Source organism: Gopherus evgoodei, chromosome 4, assembly GCF_007399415.2.
Source record: "Gopherus evgoodei ecotype Sinaloan lineage chromosome 4, rGopEvg1_v1.p, whole genome shotgun sequence".
In the NCBI taxonomy this organism is placed as follows: domain Eukaryota; kingdom Metazoa; phylum Chordata; order Testudines; family Testudinidae; genus Gopherus; species Gopherus evgoodei.
In genome coordinates, this window is record NC_044325.1 from 56,996,957 (window position 1) to 57,012,757 (window position 15,801).

Here is a 15,801-nt window from a genome sequence, read left to right on the forward strand (position 1 = left end):
CCAAAACTTACCTAAATTCAAGCAGCATTATCTTTCTAATGGCAAACCTAAAGGGGAAAAAAGGACAAAAAGTGAAACAGAAAAGAAAAACCCTCATGCTTATCTTTAGTCTAGATGACTCAGAAAAAGAAGCGTAAAAACTTTTCCTTTACTTCATGATTTGTTAATAAAAGTTGTACTCTTCTTCTAAAACTTCTGTGCAACTTTTCAAATATTGCCTTGCAATGACAGCTAAATGGATCCCAAATTAACTTCAGCACCTACTCTTCAAAGGCAATGGATTAGATTTTAAAGGAATCCCATATGAATTCACTGTAATAAAAATCACAAATGATAATTTTTCATCCAAATGATTTTGGTTATTTTATAGGTAAAGGGGATTCAAAATAAAGCAACTGTAAATCAAACTCTGATGTCCTAGATTTTAAAATCAGATCTCCAGAACCCAAATTTTCTTCCAGGGATGTTAACTTATACGGATTCCATGAGCCTTCAAGGATATTAGTTGCTGCCCCCTCTTCTCTGGATACAGTCATGGAATGTTGTTTTTAATCTTACACAATGCTTTGCCTCATCTTCTCTATTTAACATTAAGGCTCATTAGAAACATTCTCTTTAGCAAACTGTTATTAGTAAACTAGGAAAAAGACATGAATAAGACAACAACCAGAAGAGGAGGTCTCCCTAGCTGTCACCTCCTTTGCACATCTCAAACAGGAATACATTGCAGGGAAATCACAGAGGGTAAGAAGGAGAGACTCATCTCCACATTGTTAATTTTAGAGTCGTTTCCCCCAGTCAACCACTACAAAGACCACCTTACACTACGACAAATCACATAAAGGGAACAGAGAATGGAATGCAGAGAATGATTTATTCACTATATCAGACCTTAGTTAGATCATAATTCTAGAAACGTTGTCATAAAGAAAGCTTACATTTAATCTCTGAAATCACGAGTCAGCCAACGGCCATTACTACACTTTTCATTCATTTTCTAACTTTAATAATATGAAAGCACTTTAAATTAGCATGGATACATGTCTCCAACATATTCTAAATAATAAAGGAGCAACATTGTACTTACCTTGATTGGACAATTTCTTTTATATACACATCTTCAATAACCTATTGCAAACGATATATAAAAAATTATATTCATTAAGAGCTCATACTTTTGGATGGATTCATTTTTATATTCTAGACATTAAAGTTTCTGAAATCAGAACTGCCATTAACTAGATGCTCTATGTTTAATGATACTCAGGGAGTCCTCAATTATATCAATACTACCTTGCATCCTTATTGCACTTTTCCTCCACAGGTCTTACTTTACAAGGTCTCACAGGAAGTCTTTGGCAGTGCTCAGACTAAACCCAGTTTTGAAACTAACTAGTAATTCTGGGTAGTCAACTTGAGACATATTAAAGAGGCCTGATGTTCAGAAAGTATTGCGCAACTGCCCTCAGAAAATCAGACCCCTTTAAGATCTTTCAAATTGGGTAAACACACACACACAAAAAGAGGTATCCAAAACCACTAGAAACTTTTGAAAATCTGGGCTCCATGACTTGTATGCTAGACGATACTGTCACTACAGAACTCCAGCAACCACAAACTATATTTTTCATTATTTTTGCTTCCTTTAAACCAAGAATTGAGTGGTAGGGCTGTCCCTGCAAAGCACATGGGACCTGCCTGCAATATTTCATAAATATTACATATTCCATCTGTTTGCCTTTGTTATTGTGCTGTTTATAAGGAGTTAATTTAAAAAGGGGATAGTTGCATTGTCTCTCTTTCTGCACAGGCAGAAAGACAATAACAGAGAGACAATAACTTTATGCGCCCATCTCCATCAACACTGGATTGACAGTGCTAGAGCCATCTGCTGTGATGTGATGGCCAGATCCCACAACTGGGCTTGTGAAACAAATTTCTTCAGGAACATCACAGCCCTGTAAAGATTGTGAGGGGATCAAAAGCCTCAAAGTTTTAAAGACAGACAGGAAGAGGGAAGATGGTAAGAGTGGGGCAGACTGCTGGGGAGGAGACTGAACCCCAGGGCCCAAAGGCAAAGGGGGTCGGGGATAAGTTAGGCCTACATCTCTTTAGGTAAAATAGATATGTGCATAGGCTGCATATCATGTTAAAATCCCTTTTCATTTTTATGCTTTGTTTTGGGTCACTGGTCACAGCTCATGAAGGGAAGCTTGCAAGTAGTCAAACCTAGTCAGCCCTGCTAAGCAACCATGGTTAGTGCATAGAGTACTATAGCCCAACGCATCGTCTATGATTGGTAGAGATCATAGAATTCCACTCCAAGACAGGTGAAGGCAAGACACCCCTAAGGGTGGTACACTCTAGGAGAGAAAAGAAGGGGTCACAGGTACAAATGGCCCTCTGAACCATGAGTCCCTATAAATGTCACTGGCTGCCAACATAACAACTTTGTTCCTTCTCTGTGGAGAATTTTGTATTTAGACGGTTTAAGATTATACTGATCGTGTTTACATGAAGACAGCCAGGATAGATCTATACTGCAATTAAACACCTGCGGCTGGCCCCTGTCAGCTGATGCAGGTTCACAGGGCTAGGCAGGCTACTGGGCTGTAAAACTGCGGTGTAGCTGGAGCCTGAGCTCTGGGACCCTGTGAGTTGGGAGGACCAAACATCCACACCACAATTTTACAGCCCTGTAGACTGAGAACTGCGAGACCAAGTCAGCTAAAATGGGCCAGTTGAAGGTGTTTAATTGCAGTGTAGACATACTGCCAGTGTCAAGCAATCAGTTTCACAGACCTGGTGCATCCGTAAATGTCAGAAAATGCTAGTCAAGTTTACAAAGAGAATATAAAATGTGCGCTCAGGAGACCTAATATTTCCTAAATTTACTGGTATAACGCTAATAATAAAATAATAATAATATTGGTAATACCTATTTCTTATATAATGCTTTTCACTGGTGGATCTGAAAGTTTCACAATCTTTTAATGCATTTATCCCCACAATATCGTTGGGAAGCAGAAAGGCATTTTATGGACGGGGAACTGAAGCACAGAGACAAAGTAACTTGGAAGTCTACAGCACAGCAGGAAATTGAACCCATGTCTCACATGTCCCAGGCCAATGCCTTAAGCACTGGACAATCCTTCCTCTTAGTCTATGCCAGGGATAGGCAACCTTTCGCACACGGCCTGCCAGGGTCCTTACCCTGGCGGGCCAGGCCCGTTTGTTTACCAGCCGTGTCTACAGGTTCAGCTGATCGCGGCTCCCACTGGCCACAGTTCGCCGCTCCAGGCCAATGGGGGAGGCGAAAAGTGGCGGCAAGTACAGCCCTCAGCTAGTGCAGCTTCCCACAGCCCCCATTGACCTGGGATGGGGTGAACCACAGCAGTGGGAGCTGCAATCAGCCGAACCTGCGGAGGCAGCAGGTAAATAAACCGGCCCGGCCCACACCGCCATGGCGAGCCGCGTGCCAAAGGTTGCCGATCCCTGGTCTATGCTATCACTACAAAGATGATCTGATGCATCAGAAGACCCAGAACATTAAGGAGTCATCTAGTATACAATTATAACAGACACATGAGCTAATTACAGCTCAGTTTCAATTTATTTATAGTGCAGACAAGATCTTAACTAAAGCCCTAGACATGTTATTGTAGAATCTATCGTAATTAGGTCCACTGACTCACCTGTAGTTGTTGGGTACACAGAACCAACACTGGGTTTGGATTACTCCTGTCAGAATTGTGCCCCACCGTGTAATGCAAAAATTGTGCACAACTGATGTTCCCCACAGATTTTATTTTTCCCCTGCAGCATTTGTGATTTCTACCACCCAATGACAGCCCCAGCCACCGGTGGCTGATAGAAGGACCATGATTAAATTGTGTTAACCTGATAAATAAAATATACAGAATTTTGCAGACCTTTAAAATATCGTGCACAGAATTTTTATTTTTTTGGCATATAATTCCTCCGGAGCGGTTTTAGATACTCTATTATGTCTGATCCTGCAAACACGTACTTAACTTTACACACAAGTAGTCCTACATAAGAAACTAATGTTGCTGACAATAAGAAAACTGCAGCCCTTCAACATGGTGAAGGCAAAGTCTCTTTTCTATCTCCTGGATGGAAAAGACAAAAGACTCTTATGTTAGAAATATTATTGGACAGAAGTTGACTTATGTACTTTGATCACATCAAGTGAAGAGCTTGAAGTAATCTTGAAAAAATTATCATGGAAGAAATGATAGCAAGTCATCATAGTAGAGGACGACCAGTGAGGAGAGAATTAGCTGATGTGTGACAGATCACAGGGTGGTCAGTTGCTTAGCATGCAAAGTTAGCAATGGATCGAAAAGTCCTCAGAAAATTCTATTATGTCACCAGCATTCAGATATGAATAAATGGATTTACTACTAATAAACAGAGGTGGCAGGAGTAGCTCAGTGGTTTGAGCACTGGCGTGCTGAACCCAGGGCTGTGAGTTCAATCCCTGAGGGGGCCACATAGGGATCTGGGGCAAAATCAGTACTTGGTCCTGCTAGTGAAGGCAGGGGGCTGGACTCAATGACCCTCAGGGTCCCTTCCAGTTTGAAGAGATAGGTATATCTCCATTTATTACTAATTCCTAGTCCTACAAAAAGTTAAGCACATGTATTTGCAAGATTGGGGCCTTATTAACATGCAAGTGTATTTATCAATAAAAATCAGAAAGATTAGCATGACAAAAAGTTAACTAAGTTGTTCTGGGAAATTTTCAAGACAATACAAAAAAAATAGAATATCAACATTGGTTGCCTAATACCCTACCTACTAGGTTTTCTGTTTTGTTGTCTAGAGAAACCCTACTACAGTGATGAGCTCCACCGGGGGTGGGGGAGGGGGAGGAGAGATGACAACATTCTTACGTACTACAAGCCAAGAATTTTTTAAACATTCGTCACTCTATTACATCCTGTTAATACCAATGCAAGTAATAACCTAAGTTTTTACCTTTGAATCAAAAGGTAATTTTTTCTTCACATGTGGAGCCCAGTACTTATTTGCCAACTGGAAGGAAAAAAAAGTATTTTCATTAAACATTTGGACAAAATACACAATAATCTAAAATAGATACAATGTAGTTACATAGTGAACCAAAACCACAATGTTTTTATTCCACATGCTAGCTAAATTTAATCTCCTAACAGATATACCTAATGAAAAGGTGCCATTTAAGTCATGCACTGCTCCGTAGATGATGTGAGAAGGCTCAAGTTGGATGAAGGACTGCATGTTTCTCCTAAATCATCTTGATGGTGGGACAGGAAGGGCAGGTGGGCTCCCCACACAGTATGCATTGGCCATTGACCTCCACTCAAGCAGATATTCTAAGACCTCCTGAGAAATTTCAGAGGTTTCAGGATACTTAGAAAGAGCCAAGGGATTTCTGTTGAAGGCCTAGCACCTCCTCACTACTCCTCATCTCCTGATTCAGCAAGATTAATGAGATATGCTGCCACAGGCTCCATGGTCATCTCTGACCAAGCTTCATCCTGAATGAAGAAGGGGAGGATCCACTGGACAGAGCAGAGCAGAGCAGGAATTCACATCAAACTACTTAAAACCCACCTGTTTCATGATACATTCCAATTACACTGAACCTTCGGCCACCGTTATGATGTTCTGCTTATTTTGTACCATTACAAATTGTTTTCTTGTAAGTCCCTCAGGTCAGAGGACCTATTACTTTCTTGGCAGAGACATTCCTATTGTACAGCAGTATATTCCAACACTACCATACAATGAACTTGAAAAATTCACTCCCCTACAGTAGAGAGCTTACTCTACAAGTTTCATGAACGTATGCCGAGTCAAAAACTGCAACTAAAACTTAGGATTGACCTAGCTATGTCATTTAGGGGCATGAAACCATTCACACCCCTGAAAGACAGATAGTTAAACTGACCTATGTCCCAGTGTAGACACCACTGGGTCAATGGAAGAATTCTTCCTTTCTAGGGAGTGGATTTACTACAGAGATGGAAAACCCCCTTCCGTTGCTGTAGTAAGCATCTACACCACAGTGGCACAGCTACCGCCCTGCCGTTGTAAGGGCTTGTAACATAGATATAGCCTCTGTTGTTGTCACTCGTTGTACCACCTCCTTTCATAGGACAGTTGCAGGCGTGCTAAGTGTGCATCCCCACAGGCTAGGTCTCGGGAGCCATAAAGAAGCAGCAGGGGACAAAAATCATGCAGGGCAGTGGGCATGATAGTGGAGCGGTGACTTTCAGTGTTCACTCAATCTCTGTTCATCGACTGGGGCTGATGTAGATGGGATGGGAGAGGGAGGCAGGGATGAGGACAAGTTTTCACGCATCAACGGAGCTTTGTATAGTGATGGCTCATGCTTGGCTTTTGCAGCTGCTCTTGCAAAGAAATTGTTCAGGAGCCCTAGCTGGAGGAACAATTGGAAGAGGTGGACCTGAGCAGCCTGGACATCCTTCTTAGGAGACATGAACAGTCTTCAGCTTTCTGCCTTCCGCATAACTGGCTGTGAGTAAGCAGCCAGTGCTTTGAATCCCTCATCTGTACGCGCTGTAGTTCTCTTCACATGTCATGTGCTTCCTCAGTGGGTACGGAGCTCTGTGGGATTAAGGCTGGAGAAGGGACCAGAGTCTGTTGTGCAGTGTGTTTATTTCAGGTGCCATTACGGGGGGAGGGGGGGGATTGTTGTAATGTTTCCACTTAAAGAAGAACGAGATTTTAGTCCTTGTAGTTGTAACAATAACCTTCCAAATGTGACCCAAGTGTGAGACAAAGTTGCCATGTTGAGTCTGCGGACATACAACTCAATGCTCATAGCATCGCCACATAATTAATTAACGAAACCCAGGCCAACCCTCCATTAAACCACTGACCGGCGTGCACTGAAGACCGGGGTGTCGAACTGCTCGGACGCTGTACACACCGTGCCCCATGAACCAGAGCAACGCGCTGCCTAGGGACGCCCCCAAAGCCAGGAGCTCAGAGGGATCAGACACTGCGAGGCCAAGGGGCTGACCCGCGTTGCACCAGCTCAAACGTCACTAGCCCCTGAATGAACTGGCCCGGCCGGGAGAGCCCCGGGCAGCTAACGGGCCTGGCAGCGCACGGCTCCCACCCCGCGGCGCTCGGCCGCAGCACAGGGCGGGGGCGGATATTCCCCACTCTGGCCCCTCCCGCCCTCACCTGGGTCACGAACTCCGCGTTGATCTGCGCCACAGTGGGCGCCACGATCTTCTTGGGCTGAAGCGAAGCCGCCGCCGCCACCGCCATGCCGAAGCGCGTAGGGGGTCCCGGCGCCTCACTCACCCCGTCTCCCCCCGGTAACCGGTCTCGAGGCACGAACGTTCTGTTCTGTTCCGTTCCCCCGCGCCCGGTCCGCCCCCGAATGGACTCTCCCACCCAGAGCCTCGGCCAGCCCCGCTCAGTTACTCGCCTCACACCTGGCGCTTGCCGCTTGGGTCAGGAGAGCGGAAGTTAAGGAAGAAAACGGAAGCAGAATGCGCATCCGGGTCATCAGAGAATCTGCAGGGCTAGAGAGGCAGGCAGGCGAGGTCATAGAGATCGCGCGCTCGTTGCTAGAGCGGCAGTTAGTGGGAGACAATGCGTTGGCTGCACCACCTGCTGGGCACTAAATGTAACTGCAGCAAGATGGTAATAGGCGCCCTCCTCCCATTCCCTGTACTCCTTTTTTGGCCAAGTGAGTCGGTCGGGAGCCTGTGCTGCTGTAGGAGCCAGGAGGGAGTGTGGCAGTGATGGGGCACCATCCCATTATACAGCACAGCTCAGTCTCCTCTTTACTCACACATCTTGCCCTGTGCCCCTAACCCAGAGATTGGGGGCAAGTGCTGGGGTCGCCCTTTAACCCCATCACACTATTCCAGGGACCAAAAGTATGAGGGGCAAGCAAGAGATGCCCAGGGAAGAATATCAGTAAGAGAGACAATGGCAGCTCCTGACCCTGGTGCTGCAAGGGAGAAGGCTCTCTCACCAACAGTGATAAGGTAATGCCTAGGGACCAAGAGGCTAGTGATACCAGCTGCAAAGAGGGAACAGAGTAGGAGGAGTTAGAGAGCTCAGCTACCCCAAGCCTATTTCCAAACAGAATAATTTTCATGTATTATTAGTGATTCATTTTTCTTCCACACCTTCTGCCAACGTAACTCGCACTTCCCATTGCCCGAAGCACCATCCCACTGAGTAGCTGGATAATGTAAGAGTTTAATGAATCAGCAACGGCAGCCAACTAAGACCCAATGCTTCAGTTCACACTTTAGGGGCTCATAGTTATTGCACTATAGGTCCCCAGTTCAAATTCATGTCAGGCTAAACAGTGTCAGTTATACCAGCAGATCTCTGTCAGAGGAAAGACAGTAATACTACAATATGGAGGAGATTTTACAAGCTCTAATGTCAAGGGGAACAAATTCTCATCTCAGTTATGCATGTACAGCTGTGAAGCACTGCCAAGGAAGTGCTATTCCTGTTGGGTTTTGGAATTGGGTTGGACAGAACAAAGTCTCCAGCAGATTGGGAATTCATGGCACAGAACCTGGCCCAGGAACTTCCAACTCTTTGTGGTCAAAGTAAATGTATCTTGTCATCTTTTTGCTGTACACTATTTTGTGTTAATGGCTGTGGTGTTAAATTTTACATTTTAAAATACATATTTCAATGTGCCAACACTAAATGCAGGATAAACCCATCTGTGCTGGCATCTTAAAAGGTTGAGACATTAAATTGTATAAGATTTTAAGCCTGTTTCCTGATTTTGCATTTGTAATCTGAAGAATATAGAATAATAAGAAATAGATAGTAGCTTGATATAGAACAGTGGTAAATTCACCTCTAAAATAAGTGGAAGAAAACCACACTTCTACTGATGACACAGGAATTGCATGTGATCTGAGCATCTTAAACTCATGAAGCTATAACTTTGAATTCCCTGATGGTCTTAAATTAAACTTCAGGTTATTTTTTAAAACCTCATATCACTACATTTATTTAAATTTCAGTTCTACCTATTCATTTTAGATTTTACTAGGTACTACTGTACCCCAGAGCCAGAATTATTCTCTAGAAGTGAATTATTTCATTGTCATCTCATTGTGAGTTGCTCCTGTTCCATCATTCATTTAATAAGCCTCATCTCCTATCTTTAAGAGATCTGGAAACATAGCAGGACTCCTAGAAGTTATGGAAATACACAATAATAATGTAAGATCCCTAATTTGACTTCAGATGTTCAGTAAAAGTTTGTTTGAAATATATAGTCAAATATTGAGCCTGATTCACACTGAGCAGTGTGTTATGATGTTCTGCACTAGTACTTTGTAATCTACCCCAAGTAAAGGACAGAGCAAAGCTGTGCTATTCCAAGAGCAAATTAGGGACTGAATTGCAACTCTGAGGGTCATAAAATGATCCCCCCAGCTCCTTGGAAGCCTTTTTCTGACACGGCTTGCTTCCCTTTCTGGTACTGAGCAGCTTATTAGGGTGGGCTGCACAGCCCAGCCCCCATCTATTCCCTTCTCTGCCCTTTAGGATTATCAGCCCACTGGCAGCTCTCCCCCCACACTGCTGCCAGTGATAGGGGAAACCTGCACAAGGAAGTCCTTAATTACATATATATAATGGAATCAATGATTGTTAGATGATATGAGGTTTTTAACGCACAAATAAAATATCAAGAGTGAAGCCTAGCTGACAATCACCGCAATATAAAACTTTTTCAAGTCTAATGTGCAGAAACTGGTGTCAGGCTTAAAGAACTTGGAAAGATGCAATGAATTATGAATACAGATATAGATGAATATAGTGCAATAGTAGATATATGCGTGGGAATTGGCATGTCTGCCATTTTCAGTTACCACAAAGACATGCAGAATATGTATCCCTTGCAAGTGCCTAAACCTCATTAAATGGAAGGCTATTGAGTAAGGTAGGATAAAAGGAAATGCCCGCTTTACCCATCACACTGGGTTCCATATTATCCCACACGATTCACCATTACTTAAAGTAACATGACAAAATTGTACCAAAGATGTAAAGAAACTGGGAATCTTTCTGTTGGGTAAAAAGGGCCAAAAGTGATTAAATAATTATATGAACCTGGGAATCCTGCATACACAGAGTCCTGAAAATGGTTTTTAGCAACTCATTGCAGATCTATGGAACAGAATTTTATAAGACTAACTTCGGAGGGGGGCATATATTTCTCTTCTCGGTAAACAGATAATACTGTAACATCAAGACATTCTAATGTAAACAATTAATTTTTCTAAAACCACTTAAGATTCATCTGATTTCAGTTCCTTTAAAATAAAGTATGGGAGGTGGGCAGAGGAATTCAAAATATGTATTACGTTTGCCATGAAGAAACAGAAGCAGACAACATATTTTCTACACAGCAAGCAGGAGACTTCTGGGATCAGTATTTTTCCACAGCAACAACTAAAGGAAGATGTGGGGACGTGGAACCTGCAAACACCAATCCCAGCCACGCGAACTGCTTTATGAGTTGTCTACGCATTAGTAATTTTTGTTTCAGTTTTTAAAATACCATAATCCTTCAGTGGCAGCAACAGTAATCCTTAGTGGTGCCAGAAATATCAACTGTTAGTAAGTGTTGTCCTCCGTGGTATATTACATAGAATAATACAGGATGCTTTCTTGTAATAGGCGTGTTTCCATGGTGCACAGGAGACTAAAGAAATGTTAAGCTTAGTCAAAAACCAACTAACCTCTATGCTCATGTCTTTATGTGATAATTCATCTAGATCCCATTTTTAATTTCACCACAATTCTCAGTCTTCTCCTTCAGAAAGAAATGGACAGTGAGTGTCTTTCAAACTGATTTTCACTGAGTTTCAACTTAAGCCATCTGTTTAGTATCCTTTACCTGAAGCAAGACAGCAGGGTCCAGGAGACTTGTGCTCTTTAAAGTAGGCTTCTAGCTCTATCTTGTTCACAATTATACACGAACACAAGTTCTCTGAGGGATATCCCTCTGAGAAGCTCTTCAGTATAAGGGAACTCCACATGTGATAATATTCAAGAGGACAAGCCCATCACACATGCGCACACACTTTTTTTTTAATTTTGGAAGGAAATGCTTACCAATATGCAGCAGTTTTTAATTAAAAAAGCCCAATAACATCAAAGAGCTTTTGAAACAGGTACTGAGGGGATGGCAGAAAGAGAATGTTATTAAAATGATATGAAAAGGAGAGGGACATTCTCTTTAAGGAGGAAGAGGGACTCCACAGGTGAATCCTGTCTGTGGAACCTGATGGATAAATGTGCTCAACCAGTTCCAAGTAATCTGAGATCATATGAGGCAGGCATTAGAACTTATTGAAAAAGGTGACAAGAATCTTTTCTATTGGAAAGTGTTAGGCAGCCTAATAATAGGAGGTGCTACCAGCTCCCCATCTCGTAAGCTTTGGTTTTATTTTATTTTTGTGGGACTCAGTACCCACAGAAAAACAGCCACTACTGAGTTTATTCCAATTCAGTGGTGTGTCATGTTGTTTTTGCTGATGTGTGTATTTGTCTAATTCCAGTAGTTTCATTCTGGGTACGTCTCATTAAATAGTGAATGTAAGTACTTTCAAACATGATGCCTCAGTTTAGTAACAGATGTGTCTTAAAATATTTAGAACTTTCAAGTGTAAAGAAGCCTACAGCAATGTTCTTGTTTGTGGTATAAAAATGTAGGACACATTCTGGGCAATGTTCTGCCCTTGATTCTTTTGTGCAAAACTTACATTAACTTTAATGAGAATTCTGTCTTCATGACTGGATTAGGACTGATCTGTAGGTCAGATTCTGAGGTGTGCCAGAGGAGTGAGGGGTACACCTAATGAAAGGGGGAACATAGGTTACTGCATGCCACTTTTAGCTTCCCCAACACTAGGAATTGATTTGGCTTCCAGCTCAAGTCAGAACAGCCTAAGAGCTGTTTTAATTTTCTTAGTTTGCGATATCTCCTCAGTGGGCATTACATAGGATATGTCAGACTGGATCAGACCACTGGTCAGTCTCATTCAGAATCCTCTGTCGGACAGTGGTCATTACCAGATGCTTCAAAGGAAGGTGCAAGAAAGCCCACAGCATGCAGTTATCTGGTAACTTCCCAGGAGGGATAGGGGGCGAGGTACACTTCCTCCAAAAACAATAATTTGAGATTGGCTTAAACTATCCTTTCAAAAGCTTTTTATGGTAAGTGTTCACTAGTATAATACTGGCTATTCTTGCCCCTTAGAGTTTGATGTGGTGGCATCATGCTTATCAGGGATTCCTCTGTGCTAGGAGAATTCATCCATAATAGGGCAGGCTTGTTGGAGTTTATGATCTATCTCAGTACACGTGGAAAATGCTTCTTAGTTACTGTGTAATAGTCTAAAATATACTCTGGATTTTGCTAAGTCATCAAAAGAGCATGAAAATGGCACACAGTCATTTTAATTATCTCATAGATATGTTTTACACAATTACATTAACAGAACACTAGTGTTCCAAAGTCAACACTAAAGAGTTAGAAAATGCCAGAATTTAGATTGAAACAGAGAAGATAGATGAGATAATATATTTTATTGGACAAGCTTCCCAACCTCACCAAGTTCGTCGTCAGAAACAAGGTCACCACAGACCAGGATACACCAACTCAACTTCACTACTATGATGATGTGAAAGTTACTGGTAACCCTCCTAACAACTAACGGTTTGGCCATTAGGGGAAAGCAGCAGCCTCACGTACACAGTAACCTGAACTTTTGAATTATCTTTTCTCTTCTGCCTCAAAGCAGAGAAAACTTGCTTCAAACCAGTTTTTACTAACCAGATAGAGTGTGGGATTTGACACCTACCAATCAAGTGTTAACACGCAAGGGTCTTTGTCTGAAAGTGTATAAAAAGTTTGTGAAATTTGTGTGAGGCAGAGTCTTATGTACCAAGGTACAGGGCTCTCCTTTCTTCTGCAGAATAAAGCATCTTTTCCTTATCCCTGTCAGGCTGTTATTGGCTCTCAGCTGGGCAGACCCGATATTTCAGTAACAGTTTCTGGTGACCCAGATGGGACTCTCCTAGCTCGGACATTGGACTCCGGATGGCTGCGGCGAACTAGGAGCAGCGTCACCGGGGTGTTTAGCTCCTCTTCCTCACTTCACCGCGGCCCCTGGGGTTTGTGCTCCGATAAGGTGAGCCCTAATAGGATATCTGGTTCTGGTTTGCTATCTGGTTCTGGTTCTGTTCTGTTTAATTAACCAGTTACTGTTTTTCTGCTCTGTACATTTGGGCATTAGATGTGTGGGCGGAACTGAACCTCTCGTTCGTAATTCCTCAGGGTGGAAGCCATAGCGTGCGATGAAGCTCTGAGGTCGAATTGAGATCCTTCTGTCCCGTCTCTTGTAGCGGTCAGTGTAATAGAGGTAGAAAATTCTGGATAAGACCATAATTCCCTCTGCTCTCTGTGTAATTCTCTGTTTGAGTGTCAGGAGACAGATGGGTGGGTCTCTGGGTAAACCCTCTAAAGATAGCCCCTTTGGATTATATGTTAAGTTTGAACACCCTGCCCGGTGTGCAAAAAGGGATGTCAAGGAAGCACTTTTTACAACTTTGCACCTAGGATTGGCCAGCCCTGGGAACTGTATGGCCTGAGTTTGGCTCCATTGATATTCCGACTCATTTAACCCCTTTGCGCCTGATATTGGAGAATCAGGCACCAGGTCAAATGGACAATTGGTTTTTGTGGGACAATAAGGCTCATCGTCGCTTGAAGATGGTACAAATCCAGGCCCCTTTATTCCCGAAAGCCTGTGCCCCTCGCGAAGCCAATTGTTGGGAGGAGACCCCCCCCCATGTATTGTCCTTGACCGCAGCCACCCGCGGCAGTAATACCACCAACTGTGGTGGACCTGGTTCCCTCCTCTAAAGGGCCTGAGACAGCGGCCCTGCCACCTAAAACTGAGGAAGCCACAGTTCAAGTTGATGAATCAACTAGTGGAGCGATGGGTAGTGGGTACACTTCTTCTCTGTTCACCATCCTTAGTCTGTCCCATAAGAGAAAGGGAGCACTCTATGGGGAAGAAATAGTTAATATTCAGGCACCCCTCCGGAACATCCCAGTTCCCACAACGGATGGGTATGTGGTAGACCGTTATGTCCATATCCCTTTTACTACTGCAGATCTTATGAACTGGCAAACCACTACGCCTCACCTTAGAGACGACCCAGACGTCGTTCATAGGCGATTCCGTGCCATTTTTCAGTCTCATAATCCTGATTGGCAAGATGTGGGCCAACTTTTAGACTGTCTATTACGTATGGAGGAGAAAGAGCGGGTTCGAAGGGAGGCCCGGGAGGCTGCGGAGGCTGCCGGTGATGGGCGTGATATTATAGCTCTTACTAACCCTACTCAATGGAACCCAAATAATTCAACCCACCAGGCAAATCTAAAGAAATTCCTAAACTATATTTTGACAGGTATAAAACAAGCAGGAGAAAGAACTCTAGATTGGTCTAAGGTCCATAATACTGTACAAAGGAAAGAAGAATACCCCTCCGACTTTTATGAGAGACTTTCTAAAGCATTTTGTACTTATACTAACATAGACCCCAAGGTTACGGACATGCAGTCCATGGTCAGGCTTGTTTTTATCTCTCAGTCAGCCCCAGACATTAAGAAGCGGTTGCAGCAGCTCGAGGGAGCTGAGGGAAAATCCCTGGAGGAACTGGTAAGCGTGGCCACCCGTGTGTATCACACAAGAGATAAAGTACAAGAGACCAAACAGGTGAGGATGCTAGCAGCCCTTGTAAACGCTGGGAGTGAGAAACAAGGGGGGAGGCGGGGACCCCCCAGGTGGCAACCGAAAGCGGATCACAGGGGGGACCCAAGCTGTGCTAATGAGATATGTCATTACTGTAAGCAGCTTGGTCACTGGAAAAGAGAGTGCCCAAACCGACGTACCGGACGACAGCCCCGACCTCAGAGGCACTCTCTGGACAGAGCCGGTATGAATAACCCTGAAGCCAGATATTGACATTCCTCGAATTCTTCAGTATCCCATCCCCTGAGAAGCTCTGTTGGGCCTCCAGAATCTTATCAACACATTCCTACGGTTGGGAGTGTTGGTTCACACTAAGTCCCCCTTCAACACCCCCATCCTGCCTGTTAGAAAACCTGACCTGGATCCAGAGGGAAAACCGGTATACCAATTTGTCCAGAACTTGCGTGCAGTGAATCAAGTCGTCCAGGCTAGACACAATGTGGTGCCTAATCCCCACACTATCCTGACTGCCATTCCAGCAGGTGCTGCTTGCTATTCAGTAATAGACTTGTGTAATGCCTTTTTCAGTATTCCCCTAGATCGAGACAGCTGGGATATCTTTGCCTTTACATGGACGGACCCAGAGACCGGGAGAGCATAACAACTGACCTGGACTCGGCTACCCCAGGGATATGTTGAGTCCCCAACTATTTTCTTCTCCATCCTGGCACGTGATTTGGCCACTATCAACTTACTGGGTGGGTCTACGTATCTTTTGTTTGTGGATGACGTCTTGGTTTGTTCCCCGGATCAGGTAACATGTGAAACGGATACTATTTGCCTGCTAAACTGCTTGGCAGAGAAGGGACATAAAGTATCTCCTTCTAAGCTTCAGTTTGCTAAAGATAGGGTCATCTATCTTGGTCATGTGCTCACTCGGGGGCATCGGGCGTTATCCAGCCTCCGTATCCAGTCAATCCTCAATATTCCCCGA

At 43.6% G+C, this 15,801-nt stretch overlaps 1 protein-coding gene across 1 annotated transcript in view; it reads right to left on the reverse strand.

The window, feature by feature from the left end:
- Nucleotides 1–7,533, reverse strand: part of AQR (aquarius intron-binding spliceosomal factor) — a 102,119-nt gene extending 94,586 nt beyond the window's left edge. The window contains exons 1-4 of the mRNA XM_030559367.1: nucleotides 7,225–7,533; nucleotides 5,005–5,061; nucleotides 1,088–1,128; nucleotides 12–47 (exon numbers count right to left, since the gene is read on the reverse strand). Of these exons, the coding sequence (XP_030415227.1) occupies nucleotides 12–47; nucleotides 1,088–1,128; nucleotides 5,005–5,061; nucleotides 7,225–7,311 (221 nt within the window). The 5' untranslated portion in view covers nucleotides 7,312–7,533. The remainder of the gene's footprint in view (nucleotides 1–11; nucleotides 48–1,087; nucleotides 1,129–5,004; nucleotides 5,062–7,224) is intronic.
- Between the last annotated feature and the right edge of the window lie 8,268 nt (nucleotides 7,534–15,801).